General features: G+C 43.7%; 1 protein-coding gene across 1 annotated transcript in view; it reads left to right on the top strand.

Annotated features, from left to right (window-relative positions):
• LOC147668214 (voltage-dependent calcium channel subunit alpha-2/delta-4-like) overlaps positions 1 to 23250 on the top strand; it is a 987093-nt gene that overhangs the window by 251408 nt on the left and 712435 nt on the right. Inside the window, exon 3 of the mRNA XM_086948696.1 lies at positions 22310 to 22426. Coding sequence (XP_086804822.1) covers positions 22310 to 22426 — 117 coding nt within the window. The remainder of the gene's footprint in view (positions 1 to 22309; positions 22427 to 23250) is intronic.

The raw sequence follows: 23250 nt of genomic DNA, 5'->3' as shown, positions 1-23250 counted from the left end.
CGATGTTCCCTTGAACATATATTCCAGATTACTGATAAAGTACTGAAAGAAAGAGTAGGTTATCACGAACTCAATACCTTACGTGATCAGGAACTAGCTCGGTCCGCGGTACAGTGGGCCGGGGATGACAGCATATATAAAGACGATTCAGTAGTGCAAACATTTTTAAGTCTTACTCCAGAAGAACAGCGACTAGCTGGTATATACATGACCCAACACCTCATTATACAGTATGAAAACCAAGCATCTGATCCAGGTCCATTATATAATTTATTGCAGGACTTACTCATGAGAAGATGGAGAGGTCTAGGTACCGATTTAATGGAAATAATTCTAGAACAACGTCACAAGTATAGAACCTTCTTAACTCCACATCTTGTTTCCGTTCCACCCCCAGTCAGGCAACCATATCACCTAGACAAACAGAATCCTTTACGAGAAGTACATCCAGTCAGGAAAGCCGATGATACCCTTGAACGCGTGTTTGTATACACGCCTATAACTAAAATGGAATTGTTAGAAATGAAGAAAATAGTGCCCATTCATGATAAAGACCCTGCAGGTTTCCACCGTGAAATAAAAGACATGTTACTCATGGGAGATTATACCTATCCAGACATTATGAAAATACTGAAAGTGTTATTGCCTGCCGGTATTTACGAGAAACTCAAGGAAAAAGAATGGGAGGTGGGAGACAAGAAGATTAATTGGGCTGAATTAGAAACCGAAGAAACTGGTCGAACCCCAGGTCTAGGTCTTGGGGACAAAACTAAAGCACTACCAGGATTACTAGTTCAGGTCTTGCCAAGGTTATTGGCAACTAAAAAGGAGGACTGGGATGCAATCTCAGCCTGCAAACAGAAACACGACGAAGACACTAGTGATTTTTATTCCCGATTCGAGAAATGTTTTATTATTAATAGTGGCCTGAAAACAAGTAGCGAGTCATACCCACACCTTTTTGTGTCCAAATTAGTCGAGAATTCCCTGCCTCAGGTTAAGAACCGTGTACTGAAAGTCGAGAGCACATGGCAAGCTAATACGCCTTCCCAAATGTTACAAATGTTACAGTACCACCAGAACAGAATTAGGGAGGAACATGATCACGAACAGAGACGTATGAAAGACACAAAAATGAAAGTACTAGTGGCTCAGTCAGTTCCACCTGACAGTCATAAAAGGGGTACGACACAATCCAATAATTCAAATCCAGCAGCTCCTGTTAAAGGAATATGCAACTATTGTAAACAGCCAGGTCACTATGTAAACGATTGTGCAGTTTTGAAACACAATATTGCCACAGGTAAAACTAAAGAGAGGCCGCGTCCTCCTAGACAGGACCAGGTCCAACAACACGTTCCACAGAATGTCCAGCCTATGCAGATTCCACAACAGACCGTAGCGGTGCCACAGCCTCAACCCATTGCCGCAACACAACATGTTACACAGCAGATGTACCAGTATGCACAATCTGACTATCCTGATTACCAGCAATACACATGAAACAGCCTAGAGAGGGAGGTTGGCTTGCCCCTTATCGAAGTTCCTGTAGATCAAGAAGGTCCTTATGTACATAGTCAGGTATTAGGGAAAGATAGAAAGTTTTTGATTGACACAGGGGCAAGCAGGACGACAATCAGTCATGACGAGGTTCCAGGGGCACCCCTCTCAGGCTCACAGAATGTTTCCCTTGGATTTTCAGGAAAGCCTATAGTCAATGAAGTATCGAAACCTGTTCCCCTAGCAGTTGGTCCATTATCTCGTACTACAGACTTATTACTCACGAAATCATGTCCAGAAAATTTGCTTGGTATAAAGACCCTGAAAGCTCTAGGAGCTGTAATTTGTTGTTCTCCGGAAGGAGTAAGGTTGTTTCTTCGTGATTTCAAAGGTCATTATGTATTGAGAGATTTTGACCCCAGGTTACAGAATGTTCCTGCACATTTATGGGCACAAGGCCCCACTGATGTAGGTTGTATGCACATTACTCCATATCGTGTCACACTCAAGCCAGGAGTAGTACTACCACGCATCCGACAATATAAGTTACCACCTGATGCTGTAGTGGCTTTACTGAAAATCATTGACGAGCTCATTGCACAAGGAGTGGTTGTAGAAACCGACTCGAATGTTTGTAATTCCCCTATCATTCCAATTCTTAAACGTACAGATCCAAATGCCCCTCCAGTTTATCGATTAGTCATCGATTTGCGCGAATTGAATAAATGTATTATACCACAGTATCCTGTGGTCCCAGACATTTCATCCCTATTGACAGCTATTGATTCTGAAGCGACGTTCTTTACTGTAATCGACCTCAAGAACGCCTTCTTTAGTGTCCCCATTGATCCGGAAAGCCAATACCTTTTCGGATTCTGTTTAAATGGCCGAAGCTTCAAATTTGCACGTGCACCTCAAGGATTTACAGAAAGTCCCAGTATCTACAGCCAAGCATTGAAACGACAACTTGACAGTATTCACATGCCTGCCAACACTGCCCTACTCCAATACGTCGATGATCTATTGATCACCGCCCGTAGTGAACCAGAATGTGAACAAGCCTCACTGACTGTTTTGCATTTCTTGGCAGACAAGGGACACAAGGTGTCTCCTTCGAAGCTACAATTCTGTGCCCAGCAAGTGGTGTACCTTGGGCACTTGCTGTCCAAGTGGGGTAGGCAGCTGACGCCTGAACGAATCCAGTTCATTGCACATCTTCCGCAACCCAAGACACAGAAAGAAGTACGAGCCTTTATTGGACTCACTTCCTACTGCAGACAATGGATTCCACAATATGCATTTCTAGCTAAACCACTTATACAGTTGACAACACAGGAGGCAGCGTCTTCGACTGTTCTCCCTTGGACTCAGGAACATACACAAGCTTTTGACGAATTAAAGAAAGCCTTATGTCAAGCACCAGTTTTAGCAACACCATGTTACAGCAAACCTTTTACACTTTTTGTCACAGAACGCGATGGCACAGCGTTGTCGGTTCTCACTCAGGTACAAGCAGACAAACACAAACCGTGTGCTTATTTTTCGAGTACATTGGATCCAGTAGCCCAGGCCCTGCCTGCGTGCTTAAAGTCAGTTGCAGCAACAGCTCTAGCAATCAGACAAAGTGATTCCATTGTATTAGGACATCAATTGACAGTACAAGTTCCACATTCTGTAGAGGTTCTCCTAAACAGAACACAGACTCAACACTTGACTATAGCACGACTGACAGGTTATGAATTGACACTATTCCAACCACATATAGAAATCAGACGTTGTAATACACTGCATCCTGCTACACTTTTACCATCGAACACAACAGACCCTACTCCACATGATTGCGTGGAAGTAGTTGACACAGTTACGAAACCCAGACAAGACTTGACAGATGTCGCATTATCCGATCCAGACCTGACACTTTATGTGGATGGTTCATGTTTAAGAACAAGTACAGGAGAGTTAGTGGCCGCGTATGCAGTGACCACTGAAACAGAAGTCATAGAAGCACATCGCATTGACACCCTGTCAGCTCAAGCAGCAGAGCTCATTGCTCTGACCCAAGCCTGTATACGAGCCAAGAACCTGAAAGTAAACATATACACAGATTCACGTTATGCATTCGGAGTCGTTCACGACTTCGGTGTCCTCTGGCAAGAAAGAGGTTTCTTGACCTCTCACGGAGCCAAGATACAGCATGGTCCCCTCATTCAAGCTCTGTTAGAAGCAATACATTTGCCTACAGCTATAGCTATCATGAAGTGCAAGGCACATACGAAAGTCACCGACAAGATTTCTCAGGGCAACGATTTTGCAGATCGAATAGCGAAACATACAGCACTGACACATACTCAAACGACTGAAATGACAAAGACTGATGAAACCTCACTGACACATTGTATGACAGTTAGGGACCCCACACAAGATGTCATAGACATACAGACACATGCCACTCCAGATGAAATAAAGAAATGGACTGAACAAGGAGGGGTCCAGACAGATCAAGGATGGATGACGAAGGGAAAGACCACGTGGTTTCTCCCTGACTCTATGGTTCAAGTTATTATCAACACAGCACATAGTCCAGCACACTTAGGAGAAAAAGCCATGTTAGACAGTTTACAGAACCTCTGGTTCAACAAGCGCAGCAGCAAAACAGAAAGTGCGTACCTGCATGATCTGTTGTCAGTTCAACCCAGGAAAAGGTGTTCCCGTAGAACAAGGTGGATTTCATCCTCCCGACTATCCTTTTGAAGTCCTCCAGATGGATTATATTCAGATGGAAAGATGCCGAGGATTTAAGTATGTCCTCGTAGTTGTCTGTGCCCTATCCCGATGGACAGAAGCATATCCCGTCCCAGATTACACTGCCCCGACCACGGCCAAGCAGTTGGTTCGTGAGTTTTTCCCTCGATACGGTTTGCCCCGTGTCGTGTATTCAGATAATGGTCAGCCATTCTCATCCGAACTTATGAAGCAGGTCTCGCTTCTATTGGGGTACCAGTGGAAGTTTCACTGTGTCCGGCATCCTGAGGCAGCAGGTCTCGTGGAGCGGCACAATCAGACTCTGAAAACTCGCCTTGCAAAAGTGTGTAAAGAGAAGGGAGTAGATTGGATAGTAGCTTTGCCAGTTGCTCTTTTTTATATGAGAATGGTAGCCCACTCTAGGACAGGGCTATCCCCGTATGAGGTGGTCTTCGGTAGACCTCCTAATATGTGGGGGACGCCTCTGCCACGAAAAATTACCGATGTTGATAGTACAATGTTGACAGATTACCTTGCTTCCTTGATGTCTGCACTACAATCATGTCGTTCACAGGTCGCAGCAGCCTTCCCAGACAACACCGAGGTGAAGCCACATGAACTGGTTCCAGGCGATGTAGTCGTCGTACGCAACTTTGACAGATCGAGCCCTTTGGAGCCCCGCTGGAAGGAGCCGAAGATCGTTTTGTTAACAACCAGGACTGCCGTGAAACTGGAGGGGCGCAAAGGTTGGTTGCACTCCAGTCACGTGAAACGATTCTATGGACTTCCGCCAAAGACTGAATCCCAGAACTCCCACGTACCAGTGACTGATACCAAACCCCCCCTTCTAGAGAAAACTCCCCAAGAGGAGTACAGACAAAAATTAAGGTCTAGTAAGTCAGACAGTTTAATTGTTTAAGTCCCCTCCTGGGTGAAGCGGTTAGGCAGTTTCTGACAATGTACAAGTTAGACCCAAATAGAGAGATAGATAGACAGGAGACCAAGAAACGAAATTATTATAAAAGTCTCCGGAGCAGATGCGTTTGCACATTACTTATTATGTTTTTTCTGAGTCTTGCGATTATTACAATAAGTTGGATGTTATGCATATATTTTCCTCTTGCACATTCTTTTTCTAATGACACTGTCGAGCACACGTTTAGTGCTCTTCCTCCACACGAATTATCTTACCGACTTGCGCTGCGCAACAATACATTTATTCGTATGTTACATCATTCTCATCAGATAAACAATGCCACCAATTGTTGGATATGTGGCCGACTCCCTCCCTATCAGAACTACAAGGGAGCTCTGCCCCTCTTTCCTTACCCGTTTACACATAATGGTTCCTGTGGTGCATGGTTTAGTTTACTATCTTCTATAAACACCGAATCTAGAGTTTCCCAAAGCAATTGGGTATGGGGTAATTTGAACACAGTCATGAACAAAGCGTGTTTCCCAGACAAGGAGGGTTATCCACAAATGACAGGGACAGATCTAGAAAATGAAGTGTATGGATTAGGTCATTTTACACTTAACCTCATGATTCTAAATGTTCAGTCAGAGACTAGTCCAGACTTGCCATCCATATCAGTTATACCAGCGAAAGGTGCATTATGTGTCAGAAAGAAAGGTTCAGTACATCTAGGTCATAGTGACTGTACTACTGTGGTCGAATTCAGTGATAAAGGCAAGTCTACATTCAAAAGTTCCCGACATTCCTATTTCATTTGTGGTCAGACAGCTTATGTCCGTTTACCTCCAGACTGGGATGGTACTTGTTTCATTGCTTTCCTATTGCCACCAGTATTCCTAGCCCCATCTGACTATCACAGGAATTCCCGTCTTAATATTGTTAGGCACAAGAGAGACCTTCCAATAGTTGATCAGACTGAAACTACCTGGGAACAATACACAGATTTCAATAAAGGATTCTTTCCCTATCTAGGCACTGTCTCCAATAGCAAACTGATACGCAAATTGACCAGAATACTTGAAGCCGTAGTGAATGAGACTACTTCTGCCTTGGGCAACTTAACAGAGGAGCAGTCTGCTATGAGACTTGTCGTTCTTCAGAACCGCCTTGTCCTTGACGTCATCCTGGCCGATAGGGGCGGGGCTTGTAGAGTCATCGGATCCAGTTGCTGCGTGTTTATTCCAAATAACGCGCCATCAGTCTATAAGGCCATTACCAGACTTCATGAAATTGCCCATCTGATACACCAGAATCCAGGCTCCTGGACTTGGTCCGGTTGGCTCTGGAATACAATCACAGCTTGGGGATGGAAGCTACTGTCATTCCTAGGAATCATATTGGCTATAGTATTCAGTTGTTGTCTATGTCTGCAATGTGGGCCAGCAATTTGCGGCTTGTGCGCCACAGCTTGTGTTCCCCATCCAAGTTCACGTTCCCATTCCAGAAGAAAGAAAGAAGAGCAAATGATGTTATATGAACAGATTGATGGTCTCATGAACATCGACATATCATGAAGGGTCCGTAGGGGACAAGGAGGGAATGAGGTAATTGAAATTTTTATGGTCAAATGTGTCCCCCACGTGTACCCCAACGGCTCCATGTACGAGTTTCTTGTACATGTAATTTCCCTCCTCAACCGAATCTGAAGACGCAAATACATTTGCGTCCAACGTTAACATGTCCTCTATCAGATCCACCATGAATGGATCGATAATTCAGTTCCTAAGTATGCCGTGCCACCATCTTTACATGGTGCACTTTCACGTTTTTCCTGGCTCTGCCGAGCTAGGCCCTGATTACTGTCTTCAAGCCACATTTGTCTCTGCCTCTGAAAGCTGCAGCATGGAGACGCATCCCTGACCTCTGCCTTACTTCCTGCCAAGCGAGCAGTGCCCGGCTCGGCCTGGTCTGCCTGCCAAGAAACAGTATTTTACCTTCAAGTTATCAGCGTAGCCAGCTCAGCTCCTCGAAAACACATTCCTGTCTAGTGATTTAGGTAAACATATCCCCGGCTGCAGAGCAAAGAGCAAGTCTTCCTGTCTCCGTGCAAGTAATTTACAGTTCCCGTTACCAGAGTAGGCCCATGGCCCGCACGTAGACACGCAGGCACCTATAACACGCACTAACATTCAGTATAGGGTAGCCTCTGCCCAAGTGACCTTTTACTTCAGATTAAACATTCTCCAAATACTAGATATCAGATATGTTATAGGGACAGGTCGATCTGACATGCCAGACTTCTGTCTCCTCTGCTAGAGCTAAATGTCAGACCCTTAGCTTCCTCCAGATGCACGTCAATCACACGTCATAATAGCTGCGCGCGCATTCAGGCCACAGGTTTCAGCTGACTCTGCAAGAATTCTCCAAGCACCCACCCACTTATGACACTTTTCTGTGACGTTTCTAGTGTACGCCTCTGTACACACCCCTGTTCACGCCTTATTGCTACGCACATGTGTTCTTATCATATACATTTCACTTGTCACGCCCACTGTATTCACTGCTACTGTGTCATTTTACTATATATGTCATGTACTGTTAATAAATCGTTGACATCTTTCCTGCCATCATTGCATACCCGAACCCTTGTATTGATGGAATAGATTTCCATGGCTCGAGTCATCATTTATGATTAAAGCCCTTATGACTCAGACACCACGGACTCTGCCTCTCATTTGATTAAGCGATTTTCTTTAATTATCCGAAATTATCTGGCAAACTCGTATACGGTAAAATATTTACCACACTTTGACACCCTGTTGCACCCCTGTTTCTGGCTTGTGTGCCATGTGACACACATACAGGCCCTTAGGACAGGTGTACATGCACAGATGTGCATGTACACAGGAATTCGTTATTTACCACCCAATAGTATTAGGTGGTAAATAACGAATTATTAGGGGCCTGTGGCACTGTTTTCTGTGCCACCTACATCTGGATTTACAGAATCGGTAATTTTACTGATTCGGTATTTTACCGATTCTGTAAATTTACCGAATCGGTAAATTTACCGATTCTGTAAATTTTAGGCGCCCTACATGTCAAACACCAAATACTGGTCGGTAACGGCCGAAATCGGCCGTTACTGACCGGTATTTGGTGTCCTATATCTGGCCCCAACTGTTTTAATTGGTTTGCATTGCGCACGGCTTACAGCAAATTTTAAATAAAGTTAATGTTACTCACTAAGTCTATTCCAAAACGTACATCGCCAAAAAACTCATTGATAATGAGACTTGCTGCTCATTTTCTCTAAAACCATGACAGAACCTTTTTCACAGTGAGCGTAACTGCCACAGAACACGAGTGAAAGCTCTCCGCTTTAGGCAAACATCTCATTGAGGTTGGAAAAACTGCCAAATGCTCACCGAAAGATTAGAAAGTCTGTAATCAACAAGTGTCAACTCCTTGGATAGAACAGACTTCTAGTAGGAAGTGAAACAACTGCCATGTACTCACAGTAGGGTGCTCAGAGTGTTGTTGTCAATGCTGGCCTGCGTACACTCGTTGTAAACGCTGGCCTGCGTACACTCGCTGTCAATGCTGGACTGCCTACACTCGTTGTCAATGTTGGGTTGGCACCAGGCAGGTTTTTAAACATTCATAGCAAACTGGTTTAGGAAACTTCATGGAAGGAACGTGAAGCGCCCAGGGTAGGCTGTCCAGGTGGTGGAGGACACTGGTGGGGCTGGGATGGGCGTTCTTTTCCTTTGTTTTTGAAGTAGTTTCACTATAAATTGATTCCAGTATGCGTAGTTTGTTTCTTGTTAGAAGTTTCCTCACCTGCGGCTGTTACAAAGTCTTTCCTGGCCGGTACAGGGGCAAGAGGCGATGTCCTGGTTGCGGGTGGTCACCTAGCTATGCCCCGGCCACTTTACCAAACAGGGTGAGGGACTGTGTGAAGGTAGGCAGACAAAATATCGAAATTAAAATATCGATATACAATAATATCGATGTTTTAATTTCGACAGTATAGAATATCGATGTCCAAAATATCGACAGACAGAATATCGTTTTTTTAAGGTATGTATGTTACTAATATCGAATTTTACTAATATCGAAAAAAAATGTAGTGTTATGTATTTTATTATGTTGTTTATATGTTTGTTAAACATGTTTTGTAATGTATGTTTGAAAATTTGTAAATTTGTTTACATTTTGCGTTTTAGTATCAGAGCGGGTTGAGGGTTTATAGGGGAATAGGGTGGGAAGTAATGTAATAATAATTAATTAATTAATATATGTTTGTAAATAGTTTTAATTAATAATTAATTGTAATTATTTAATATTAATCAGTTAATTAATTAATATAATTTTGTACATATTTTTAATTAATAATTAATTGGCAATTAATTAATATTAATTAGTTAATTACATTAATTAGAGTAATTTTTATATATATATAATTTTTTGTTATTGTTAATTAATTAATTGGGAAAAAATAATATTAATTATTAAATTTAATTAATTACAGCTAATGTGCTAATATATTTACTTTATTGTTATTGTTAATTAATAATTAATTGGTAATAAAATAATATTAATTAATTTTGGGTAAAGGAGTATTTTTAGGGTTCAGGGTCAGTTTTCAGTTTTTGGGTAAAGGGGTATTTTTAGGGTTCAGGGTCAGTTTTCAGTTTTTGGGTAAAGGGGTATTTTTAGGGTTCAGGGTCAGTTTTCAGTTTTTGGGTAAAGGGGTATTTTTTGGGTTCAGGGTCAGTTTTCAGTTTTTGGGTAAAGGGGTATTTTTAGGGTTCAGGGTCAGTTTTCAGTTTTTGGGAAAAGGGGTATTTTTAGGGTTCAGGGTCAGTTTTGGGTTTTTGGGTAAAGGGGTATTTTTAGGGTTCAGGGTCAGTTTTGGGTTTTTGGGTAAAGGGGTATTATTTGGGTTCAGGGTCAGTTTTGGGTTTTTGGGGTACAGTCGTACAGGGTAAAAATAAAATAAATTTAAATTAAATCAATTAAATGAAATTAAAAAAAATAAAATTACATTAAATTATTACGTTTTTAATTTATATATATGTATTAGTTTTAATTTTTTAATTATGTTTTAATATTTTTATTTAATATTTGTAAAATTATATGTATTTTAAAATTATTTTTACATTATTATTAATACATTTAAAAAAACTATATTTTTAATTTCGATATTTTTGTACTACGATATTAATTTTTCGATATTTTTGTACTTACCTTTATGAAGATATGACTCCGATATTTTTGATTTCGATATTTTTGTGTCGATATTTTTGTATGTAGATATTCTGCCTGTCGATATTATGTCAGACATTCCTGTCTGAAGTATCTCTGCCTGCTTTTAAACACTAGATCAGTATGCAGACATGCACAGGATATTTATGATCTCCTGACCTTGGAAAAGCCGCTATGTCTGATGTTGACAGAGACTTGGTTGGGGGAATCTTCCAATCCCGATATAGTTACAGCTATTCCCCCAGATTACAATATCTTCAGGCAAGATAGATCGGAGGGGAGGGATGGCGGTGTGGCACTGGTGGTGAACAAACTTGCCACGTGCTCCATTCTGCCCATGGATGCAATTACAGGTTCTGAACCCCTTGCTTTTTCTATAGCATTGTCGCCTCATCAATCTTTTAACGGCCTTTTAGTTTATAGGCCACCTGGACCGCCTGGATCCTTCTTTGACGAGCTTCAGTCGTCAATTTCGGTGCTGGCCTTGAAAGCTGAACATTGTGTTCTGGCCGGGGACTTTAATTTCCATATGGATGAGCGCCTGGACCCTAACGCAATCAAATTGCTTGATATTACGGCCCCTCTTGGCCTTGTCCCCTACCTTTCTGGACCTACGCATGATAAGGGCCATACTCTGGATCAGGTTTTTTCCACGTCCCCCATAGAGGCGACGGCACTCTTACCGGTGCTTTGGTCAGACCATAGACTGGCCAAATTCTATGTACGGGGCACAATGAAACCTTCTAGCACCGCTCCCAGGCAGCAGGGACGAGCTCCTAGGGCGTATCATCGGGTGACTCCAGATTTGCTAGCTCAGGCTGCTCTGGATCATCCATGCCCTCTTACGGGAGATCTGGAGAGGGACTTAGACTCCCTGCAAGTGTGGCTAATGGATAGGCTGAATGATCTAGCCCCTGTGATGGCCCCCCGATTAATACCTAAGCGGGTCTCTGCCCCCTGGTTTACTGAAGCACTGTCGTCTTCTCGTCGGCAGTGCAAGGTAGCTGAAAGGGCTTGGCGCTCACAGTACGATCCCGCACCCAGGCTTGCCTATAGGACAGCGGTTAAAGCCTATCATCGGGATATCCTCCTGGAGAAAAAAGGTTACTTTGCAAGGAGGATAGAGGCTGCCTCTAATTCCTGCAAGGAGATTTTCACAATTGTTAGGGAATTTACAGCCCCCCGATCTAATTCGACCTAGGCCGCTCCCTCTGAGTCTTGGGTTTCTGATCTCGCCAACTTTTTTACTGCCAAGATAAAACTGATCTAGGACTCTTTTCCTCTGATGGTGACTGAAGTATCTTCCAGCTTGGAGGACGGATCAGTTTTACTGGCCCCTCCGGGCCCTGTCTTGGCAGATTTTCCGTCTATTTCAGCCTCTTCATCATTGGCACTCATGGTCAATCTCAAATCTGGGTCGCCTCTTGATCTATGCCCGGCCAAATTTTTGGCAAAAATGGCTGAAGTTATAAATCCGTTGGCGAACCCACTTCTGAACCTCTCCCTAAGTCAGGGAGTGGTTCCGCAGGCCTGGAAGCAGGCAATGGTCATCCCCCTTCTTAAGAAGCCTGGCCTCGACCCGGAGGCCCTGGCCAACTACATGCCTATTTCTCTCCTCCCCGGCTAACGTAGATCTTGGAGAAGCATGTGCATTTTGTGCTTTCCAATTTTTGGGAATCTTATAATCTTCTGCACCCTACTCAATCTGGCTTCTGCCCCAATCTAAGCACCGAGACGGCGCTATTGGAGGTGTCCGAAGCCATTAAAGAGGTGCTGGACTCTGGGGGCAAAGCTATGCTTGTGATGTTGGATTTGTCGGCGGCCTTTGACACCGTCCCCCACGAGGGTCTTCTCGCCAGACTTTATGAGATCGGTCTGAGGGGGACGGTGCTTAGCTGGTTTAGATCATTCCTGGCTGGCCGTCGACAAACGGTCTGGGCCTCACCCAGCTCTGCCGTGATGCCGCCTTTGGGAGTCGGAGTTTCGCAGGGCTCTGTGTTGAGCCCGACTCTCTTCAACATCTTTATGACTCCTTTGGTGGCATTGGCGGAGTCTTTTGGGGCCCAGATCGTATCCTATGCCGACGATACCCAGCTCCTCTTTACGTGCAGGAAAGGAGACGATTTCGATGGAGAGAGTATCCGTGAGTGCCTTGGGGCTGTTTTTGTGCCTCACGTGCAACTCAGATAAATCTGAGGTACTCTTCTTCGGTTGTCCATCTGATCCGGATTGGCAGGAATGGTGGCCTGTTAATATGTTCCCTTCATCTGGCTAGTCCCAGTTAGTTAATAACTTGGGGATCAAGATGGACAATGGTCTGACGTTAAGATCTCAGATCCTGGGCCTTACGGGGACATGCTTTGGCCTCCTCAAGATACTTCGAAAGTTCCTCCCTCTGCTCTCAGAGGAGCATAGGAAGACGACGGTGCAGGCCTTAATTGGTTCAAGACTGGACTATTCGAACGTCCTTTACTTGGGCCTGCCGGAATATCTATTGCAGAGGTTGCAAGTGGTCCAGAACTCGGCCGCACGGGCCATATATGGCCTGAATAGGCGAGCCAGAGTTGCTGGCCTTCTGCAGTTGCTCCATTGGCTGCCTATCCGGAAGCGGATAGTTTTCAAGGCCTTGACCTTGGCCCACAAGGCTCTTCACGCCGTGGGAGCAAAATATCTCCAAAAGAGACTTGCTTTTTACCACCCGGCTCGCTCTTTAAGATCTGAATCACTGTTCCTGGCTGTGGTCCCATGAGTAAAAAGGGCCCGCATTGGAGGCCGCTCTTTTAGGCTGTTAGCGCCACAGCTTTGGAATACTCTGCCTTTGGCATTACGTAGCACCGCCAATTTGTAAACCTTTAGAAAGAGCCTTAAAACCTGGCTTTTTACTCTTTAGGTTATCTTTCCAGTCTTTTGTTTCTGCTGATCTGGAGCTGCATCTTTGCTGCTCAGCCCACTCTCTCTCTCTGTCATTCCTCCAATACACCAGGCACACCAACATTCTACTCAGTCATAAGGCACTCCAACATTCCACACACACACACACTAATGAATACTTGCTGAGCAGCAGTAAATCTAAGTACAACATTAACAAATGTTGGATTAATCTCCCTAATGTTCATCAGCCTTACTCACTATGCTCGCTCACTAAGCCAAATTTGCCTTTAACATTCACGCCTCACCACTTTGAAAAGTCACCAGCCACCACTGTAGGGATAAATACATGTGCAACACAAATGGACGTGAAAGTCACGATTTTCTCAAAAACGACCCGAAGCAAAAAACTTTCTGATCGAGGCATGAAGGTTCTAGTCTCCATGCACTTTGGGAAAGCTCTGAAGACAAACAAACATTGTACCTGCTTCCGGAAGCCCGCTCGCCGTTCGTCCTGGTTCTATTGCTCGCTGGGCGGGTTCTGCCTGACTGTGATTTCCTTCCAGTGATTGACAGGCGCCCCCAGTGCTGTAACTGCATAAAGGATAATTCCACATGCTGATCTGAGCACCCGGAGTTAATGAGCGCCGCTCTGGTGGGGCCCGTGTATCCATCATTCCATCTCCATTGGCATCCCTTCAGATACGGCTTTTGCTGGGTCAGTGCTGATCAGGTGCTGATGCAGGGAAGACAAACGGAAAAAATGCCAATTCCCAATTGAGATTTTCAGCCTGGAGCCTTTTACTGCATTGTTGCGTTTTGTTTATCTTTGGAGGCCGGGGGTGTCTTTTACAGAAGTGCCACGCGGGCATGAACCCATGCATACAAGCGATGGCTGAACTTTTTTTTATGCATGGTTGTATTTTATTCTGTCCTTTTGCTCCTTGTAAGAATGCTGTCAACGCAGAGTTCAGTTGCTGCTGATGAACTGTTTGGGGTTCGAAGTTGGATAAATCACCTGTCTGTTATTCTACCAAATGCTTAATTTCTAAAGAAAAAAACACAAAAAATCCCATATAAACAAAAAACAAACAAACCAGTCATAAATGCCAAGGCCCAAGGTATCGCTTAGGATGCTACTGCAGCTTGCTCCACGCATCACCCCTGCCAGTGCTGGAAAATGCCAGTACCAATGGCCTAGACGCGCTGCAGGATTATCCCCCCCAAATCCTTACTAATACAGCCAAATGGTGCATTTTCTGAAGACAAATCATCGGTTTTACCGAGGTTTAAAAAAATGGTAAGCAATGAATATCACGTGAGCTTCCTTCAATTTTTTAATATTTTTGGGCATTTTCTTCGTGCCACAAATAATGGAATGGCAAGTTATTTGGCAAACACCGCGCTCACAAGTTTTCCAGTTAAAATTCGGCAGGACGGCATTTACCAGGAGAAAAATGCCCCCAAAAATACCTGGACATGCAGATTTGTATAGTTTATTGCCCTATTTTACATCGGTGAGTGGTAACTGTTAAATATTGATCTCCAGTATTAGATGTCCAGGACGAGCCACCCATGATGAGGGCCATGTATTTAAAAAAAAATCGTCCAAGGAAAAAGAAAGCACAACTTCTGCGGCATCTGGCGCTGCCATGTGTTGCAGTCTCTTCAAAAATAAACAGGCTGGGTTGCTTTAAAAACTATAAATTGTTTTTTCTGCACGAGATTAGGGCCTGACGAATTGTGCCTTCTTAAAGACAACACATGTGCTTTCAATGTAATAGTTCCTAGCGCCACAAATATGCAAAACAACAAGTTATCCACGTGTCGGCTGCAGGGAGCTGTGACTAAGTGAAAGTCACAGGTACAATCCTGGATTCTCGACCCAGTATTCTGATCCCTGTTTGTGTGTTCCCCCAAGTATGAGGCCCAGAGCAGACACAAACACACCCCTTCCAGACACATGCACAGCAGCTGTGTCCTAGTTGCAGGTACTATGGTTACATATGTTTCTGAATCTCCAACAAAGGCTAGCTAGGTCTTATACCACATCATTGTATTGATAAGGTATGACGTTGTGATCTGAGCGAAGCCCTACACTGCAAGCCTTCAGAAAAGACCTCAAGACATGGCTCTTCAGATGACCTCAGAGCGCCCCCAACACCCAAGCGCCTTGAGACCCTTACGGAGTAGTGCGCTGTGTAAATCCCTGATTGATTAAGATGAAAATGTCCTACATCTGAATGCAATCGAAAAGATGGTTTATTATAACTGGGGATAGTTCCAGGGTTTGCGACTGCACGAGATATGACAAAATCTGTGGGTTGAAGTCTGCAGGGCCGAACCCACATTTGAGACGCATTGATCCGGAATTCAAGCCATAGTCAATAGCGGTCCCAAAGAAAATGGCTCCCATGTCTTCACTTGTACTGCTGGGCCTGCGTGGAGTGACAGCAGGCATGTGATGGGTTTGCTGCTTGCATAAGGCTGTGGTGTGGAGGATGGAGACAGAGCCTGTGTCAGAGCCTTGCTGCCCGAGTGTGCTTCATCACACCCTTCTTGCCCGTGAAAAATAAAACACAACACACACAAGCAAACCCAATATCATTTTCATCTGTTGTAAATCGCATGTATCTCTTTCATATTTGCTGGAATAACTCACCTACAAACTCACTCGAGGGCATTTTAAAAACAGGAGCAAGTTACCCAGGTGTTTTTTTACTGTTACTAACAAATTAAAAAGCTTTGTTTTCATGTTTTTTTCTTCAATATAATTGTTTTGAGTGCAATGGGTGGCTTACAAAACACGTACCTACCTGATAAGTAAAGTATACCACAAAGGGGTACGAAACGAAGAGGGGAAGGGGGAATATAGAAAGGAAGGATGGGGGGGCCTTGGCATAATGGGACATCTACTTCATTTATTTTGATAAAATCAAGGAAGAGACCCAAAAGGATGCTGAGCCACTAGACCCCGAGCATTCAAATCCATAGAAGGAACCCCATACAGTGCTAGCAATGTGTACTTCTTTGACTTGATGGCGGCCATTACCGGCTAGAGTCAGATATCCCTGCCATAATAATATAACATTACACGCTTCATTGGCCTCATGGTCGCAATCCTGATAATTTATTTGTTAATCCCGTGTATAATGAGGGCCATCCTTGGAATATTGGGTGGGCACTCAGGCATAGCAATGGCTATCTTTGATAAAATCTTGGAATATGGAGCTCATTCATATCTTTCTAGGGCTGCCCATATCTTCTCATGAATATCTCTAATACCTGTTGGTGATGCCTGGGCTTGTGAGGCAGAACCTGTGCAAGCGGGGCAGTAGTACACGACAAATAAGACAATCATACTCCTCTATTTACTAAAATGTAATCTGAGTATGTGTGGATAAAAATGTTTGCTAACAGAGAACAAAAATCTTTAGTTTTAGAAAATCTGTTTCTTTGCTTAAAATGAAAAGCTGCATTTTTCAGAACATCACAAGCCCATGTTTGAGAAAAAAATGTTTAGCACAATTGAAACACTGGCAATTAAAGTACACATGTGTAAATGTATTTTTTTGCAATCTAATGTTCTGGAACAAAATAATTTCATGTCCATTCTATATTTAAAGTTGGTACTTGAATTATAATTTATACCTAATTAAGAACAATTATTGGACACAAATGTCCCCTGCATGGCTCTGGAGAGCATGCTTTCCTGTGTTTGTTTCTTTCCTGTGTGCAGTCACAATATATTAGGGGCCTCATTTATGAGGCTGTGCGTCACTTTTGCGCTGCCGGTGTGTCACTTTTTGTGACGCACCAGTGGCATAAAAAAGCGCCTTGTTGCGTCATATTTACAAAGTGACGCATCTAGGTAGATGCGCCACTTTGTAAACCCCTGCGCCACATTATACCTACGCCAGGTATAATGTATGCAAGGGGGGTGTTTTGACGCAAGAAAGGGTCATGGAAGTGACACAGTAAAATCTATAAGATTTCACTGCGCCATTTCTTGGCCGCTAATGCGTCAAAATCTTACGCCTGCTTCATGGCAGGCGTAAGACTGACGCAGGCACTAACAACATGGGACTTGCCCATGTGAAAGTACACATTGCTGGAGTTGCGTCACTTTTGTGGCACTCTCCAGCAATGCATCACTTTTGCGCCTACAGATACGTCAGAAATACTGACGTATCTGTAACTCCTTGCGACATGATGCGTCATATTATAAATATGACGCATCAATCATGACGCAAGTAGTGCGCACTGAGAAGTGACGGATCGCTGCTTTCACACAGCGATGCGTCATTTCTCATAAATGAGGCCCTAGATTTTTACCTCAGTGGACATGACGCTGAAACATGAGGGTCTTCTCATTCACAAGGTTTGAGACCTCAGCGTGACTTTGAGGTCAGGTGGAGCGCCCGATTCACAGAACGAACCCCTAGATGCATCATTGTAATATTTTGCGATTTCTTAATTGCGAAAATTAAGATATCGCAATTAAGAAATCGCAAAATGCTATGCATCAAAAAAATCGCAAATTATTTTGCGATTCGGTAATTTTCCTTAATTGCCATTCACAATTTGCGAATCGCAATTAAGGAAAACCCTTCCCATTGATTCCTATGGGCCAAAAGGCCCATAGGAATCAATGGGAAGGCATTCACATTTTGCAAATTTCAAATTGCGATTCGCAAAATGTGAATGCAATTTCAAGGGTGCAGGGGGGTTCAAAGAACCCCTCCCTGCACCCCTGAAATTGAACTGTAGGTGCAATTTACACACACACATGACCCAAGGACATGTGTGTGTGTAAATTAAAACTTTCAAATATGCAACTAGTGCATGTTTGAAAGTGTTCTATAAATTAGCATGAAGTTCAACTTCATGCTAATTTACCCCTTCCAAATTGCGAATTCGCAATTCTAAAGTAATCATGCATTGCATTTAAGAAAATCGCAAAATTGCGATTTCTTAAATGCAATCGCAATTTAAGAAATCGCAATAAAATTGCGATTTCTAAAATTGCGAAAAAACCAAAATGCTTCATGCATCCCAAAAACGGAATTTGCATTCGCAAATGGCCGAATTTTGCGATTTGCACCGTTTGCGAATGCAAAAACCCATGATGCATCTAGGCATAAAATCCTAAACTCACTACCATTTTGGTATTCACAGAAGGCACTTACTCATTTTGGTATTCACAGAAGACCCTTACTCATTCCGATATTTTAACTTTAGGACTCCTAAATGCCTTCTGTAAACACCGAAAGTCTTAAAGTTAGGATTTTTCTCAGTTTAGGAGTAGTAAAGTTAGGACTCCTAACTTTAGGACTCCTAAACTGAGAAAAATCCTAACTTTAAGACTTTTGGTATTTACAGAAGGCATTTAGGAGTCCTTAAGTTAGAACTCCTAACTTTTCTACTCCTAAACTAAGAAAAGTCCTAACTTTAAGACTTTCGGTATTCACAGAAGGCATTTAGGAGTCCTAAAGTTAGGACTCCTAACTTCTGTGAATACCGAAATGAGTAAGTGTCTTCTGTGAATATTAAAATGGTAGTACGTTTAGGATTTTGTCTTAAGTTAGTTCTGTGAATCGGGCCCACAGAGAGGAAGTGCCTACTGTCCTCTCACTGGGCTCTGTGGGACTGACTAAGACCTATCAAAGACATGGCACAAACATGCCCATCTACCATTGGGCCTAGGAGTAAGCTCTGCACCAATGGGAACCTGTAACCAGCCCCTTTTGCCCCTGTGCTCCTAGTTACACCCCCTAGAACCCGGAGAGTATTCATGAGATATTTTGGTGAGACTGAAATGAACTGAATACTCCAAGCCCTTGGAAATCTGTGCAGCAGGTCAGGATTTCGAAGCTCTTATAAACCCTACTTGTGTAGTGCTTGCTCCCTTCCTTCTCATCCAGAGCCTTAGGCACCCACTGGTGCAGGAAACAGTCGACTGTAGTGTTTGTTGACATACACGCCTTTGACTACCCAATGCTGGAAGTCTACTGAATTGAATCAAGTAGATACAAAGTTCAATCCTTTGAAGTATTAATTCCTTAAAGTAACTTTGGGGGCCTGCGATCCCATTGTGCTGCTATTAAAATGGTAGTCCCCCTTTAGTCTCATGTGACTATGCCGAATCTGGGTTTCTTGTGGGTCAGCGTGGCTTCTCTCAGCCGTCCAGGAGCCGTAGAGCGGATCCATGATTCCCTAGCTCAACGCGACACACCAGAGAAGCCGCCATGCCTTCACCTGTGTCCGCTGTCTCTGAGCGCTCCGCTGCAGCTGAAGAGTACTGTACGCGCATGCACGCTTGGCCGTCAGGAACCGGCGACCAGTGGTTGTTGACCATAGTGCAATATACCACAGGGAGGAGTTTCACATTATGAAACCTGTGGCAGACACCATAGAATGGGGCTTTGTCTTGTTCAGCCATGTGGCAAAGTTAGTATCAAAGAGCTTTACATTGTTTAACTTTGAGAGACAACTTTATAGGTAGAGTTCTAGTTCTGGAGATTGCGGAGAGGTCTGGCTTCCAACATGTACTTTTGTAGTTTTGTGCGCAGATTTTATCTGTGAATTAAAATTATTTTTGAAAGAAAAATCTCTGGTGGGACATACATTTATTAAGTGATGTGAAGGTGCTTTGCTGGGTTCTGAGCGTCTATTCCCTCATCATGTCCTGGGTAAACCTTTGATTGCTCTGCCTCGCCACACTGAGAGTTAAGTGCTTAAGGGATGTGGATGATTTTCTGTTTGTGTCCAGTGGTAAGATTGCCCTAGGGGACCAGAGGTAAAGGCCCCAGTTATGCATCATTGCCCCCCTTCCCCCTGAACTGTTCCCATATACACCTATTGCTAATGTAACGTCCTTGGTGCCAGAAGGATTTTATTATCTTTAGTGACATACCTGTTCAAGTGTTCCAGCCAGGCTTGCTTGTAACATGGCGAATGCATTGGAATATGTCATGGGTGACCTCCCAGAACTGCCTGTAAACGATGTGGGGTTTAGGGAGCTTATTTGAAAGTTGTGCTGCGAAATGCACCATTTTGTATTTTTTGAAATGTTTTTTCGGGGGATGGGGCGGGGAAGGAGCCCACAACCCCACCTCTTTCGAAGTTCACCAGCTGCAGCCTCCTTAACAGTGCCAGATGCCCAGCCTTTAAGGCATGAGTGTGCATGCATTTATGTCTTCACCTTGCAGTGCTGCATATCATGTGATGAGAAACCTCATCTCTGCCTCTGGGGTGGTCGCTGATAGCAGTTTAATGGAAAGGGTCACTGAATCCTTTCTTTTGGAGTTGTTCAATGGGGTTGCGGCTCTAATGCCTGTGCAAATAAAAATGCACATTCCCAAATTTTAGTGGAAGCAGTTAAGGATTTCCTGGCTAGATCAGCCAATGATCCCATATGGAACTTGCCCATGGCAGAGTTGCCACCGGAGGCAGCTACTCAATGTACGCCTCCCAGGAGGTGTCATTTATTGTCCATCCTCCTCTTTGGGTGTACCATGGATTTCAAGGGTTGCTTCAATGCCTTCTTAATGAGGGAGCCTTTCACTGACTCCTCCACTCATCACGGTAGAGGGTATTCTGTAGTCCTTTCCCAAAGTCACACGGGTAGATGAGATTTTTCCATGTGCACCATGCACCCTTCGTTAGAGAGAATCTGAGGCTTTGTGCACATTGCTGTAGGAACATTTCTCCCCATTAAAGCTCAGTTTAGCATAAGCACACGAATGCTGACCAATTTTAAGCCACTCACTAGCTGCTCAGGTGAACATTGTTACAGTGTGTTCTTGGCCAGCAGGCCACTGCATAAGGTTGCACACAGTGGGGGCCACCATTCTAAAGAATAGGGGCGGCGCAGGGGGTGGGGGTTAGGGGAATGATCAGAGGCGGGTCCTCTTGGGAGTGCTGCAGGGCGGTGGGGGGGTAGTAAATTTTGGCGTACAGCCGAATGGAGTTAAGTAAAGTAATAAAGAAATAAAACGAATTACATAGCGCACGCTGCATCACCGATTGGCGTTGCAGGCGCGCAATGTAATTTTATTTATTTATTTATTTATTTAATTAACTCCTTGTGGCCGTAAGCTGGAATTTACTACCCCCACCTGCCCCTCCCCCGCCCGCCCCACCGCCCCGCAGCACTCCCACGAGGAGCCGCCACTGAGAATAATAATAAATACAATTTAAAAAAAGACTTACCTGCCGCAGACGCTTCCGGCCGCCTTGGTGCTCCTCTCCAGCTCTCCTCCCGACGGTCCATGGTCCAAAGCACAGGCTCTCCACCCAATCCAGACGTTGCTCTCACGCTGTAGCTACAATGAGAGAAGCGCCTATATTGGCCTGAGCAGACTGGTCTAATGCACGCAGCTATTTTCCAACCCGGCTGTTCAACACACCTGGGTTGGAGAAATATAAGTGTGCATGTCTGTTTGGCTGGCCATTAGTTTTGAAGATGATGCAGGCTGGCACGGTCTGCCAGTGGAGTTCAATCAGAGTAGGGGCATTATAATTGAATTTCTACTGGTGGGCTCAGGCATGTAGGATACCATGTAGGGAAAGTTGTGATTTTACTCAAGACTGCACTTGCATGTTTACGTAGCACTTACTAACCACTGTATATATTTATTTTGGTGTTTGTATAGTGCCCCTATGTTGTCACTTGAGTCCTTCACGGTGCTATTTTCTTAAGTAAACAATGAGCAGGTGGAGGTACTGGTCGAACAGTGATGTGGTCTTCAGTTAATGGGTCCCTCTAAGGTGGGAGTAAGGGGGTTTGTCTAGATTAGCTTGTAGGTACTGTCTCCGTTCACCATCTGCGTGAATCTGGAGTGCTTTGATTCAAAGACAAACTCAAGAATGTTGGGCCTTTCACCACTGCATTCTTACAATTAGATCACACTTTAAATCAATGTAATATAATCCACTTTTTTTTATAACACTGCAAATAAATAAATAAATGGATAAATTAACAAGACTTGATTTTTTCTAATTTCACAGAAATACAAAGATGTGGAGCCGTCCTTGAAGATCAAGGAAGTGGATGGTTTGGAGCTGGTGAAGAAGTTCTCAGAAAAGATGGAGAATATGTTGCGAAGCAAGGTTGAAGCTGTGCAGGTAGTTACACAGAGAAGGTTACTGGGGTTACCAGAGAACCCTCACCACCCAGGGCAACAAATTTCATTCCAGTCCTTTCCTTCAGGCCCTAGAGCATTTTGAATGGTGCATTTTGTCACGGTTTCATTCTGACTGATTGGACCAGAATTTTAGATTACAAAAAATGGTAGAGAAAAAGTCAGTAAAGAAAATACCTTCCCTTGTTGTCAAGACGTGGAGTTTGACGTGATTGATAAATTAAATCGTTATGAGAAGGTACAAGGTTGGTTTGAAGATTACCAGTCCGACAAAAACAGTTATTTTGTGTGTAATACCGCAGTGACTGTCACAGGTAAGGAAGGGCATCAGTAGAACTGATTCCTTTAGATCCAGGATGACCTTCGATGCAACTGACTGCACTGTCTACCCCACCTGGCCAAGGTCATCTTGCCTTGAATACCTTTGAAGAGCTGTGCTGCAGGCCCAGAGTGTTGGAAAGTGGATTATTGGTAGGGGTAAGTATGCACCTACCACTAGTAATAAGTCCACTAACATGGTATAGAGTCCAGTAAAGGTCTCAGTATATTTTTCCCTTGCTCAACCCTTGGTAGCTGACAATGAGAAGTCAGGTCCTACTTAGGAGACAGAAGAGCAAAACATTCAAAAACACCAATACATCAAACAAGTAAGGCAAAACAATAAAAATACCACACCGATTTATAAAAATAGTACATATTTTTATGAACATATACACACCAAAATGACAAAAATTCAATGTAGGGAACCGCATATATGAATTTGTAAAGGTTAACCAATTTATACTGCTTAAAGGCCTATAGTGATAA

The sequence above is a fragment of the Lissotriton vulgaris genome, unplaced genomic scaffold (assembly GCF_964263255.1).
Source record: "Lissotriton vulgaris unplaced genomic scaffold, aLisVul1.2 SCAFFOLD_214, whole genome shotgun sequence".
NCBI classification, from domain to species: Eukaryota; Metazoa; Chordata; class Amphibia; order Caudata; family Salamandridae; genus Lissotriton; species Lissotriton vulgaris.
Note: the sequence above shows the minus strand (reverse complement) of the source record. Positions and strands in the feature narration are given on the sequence as shown.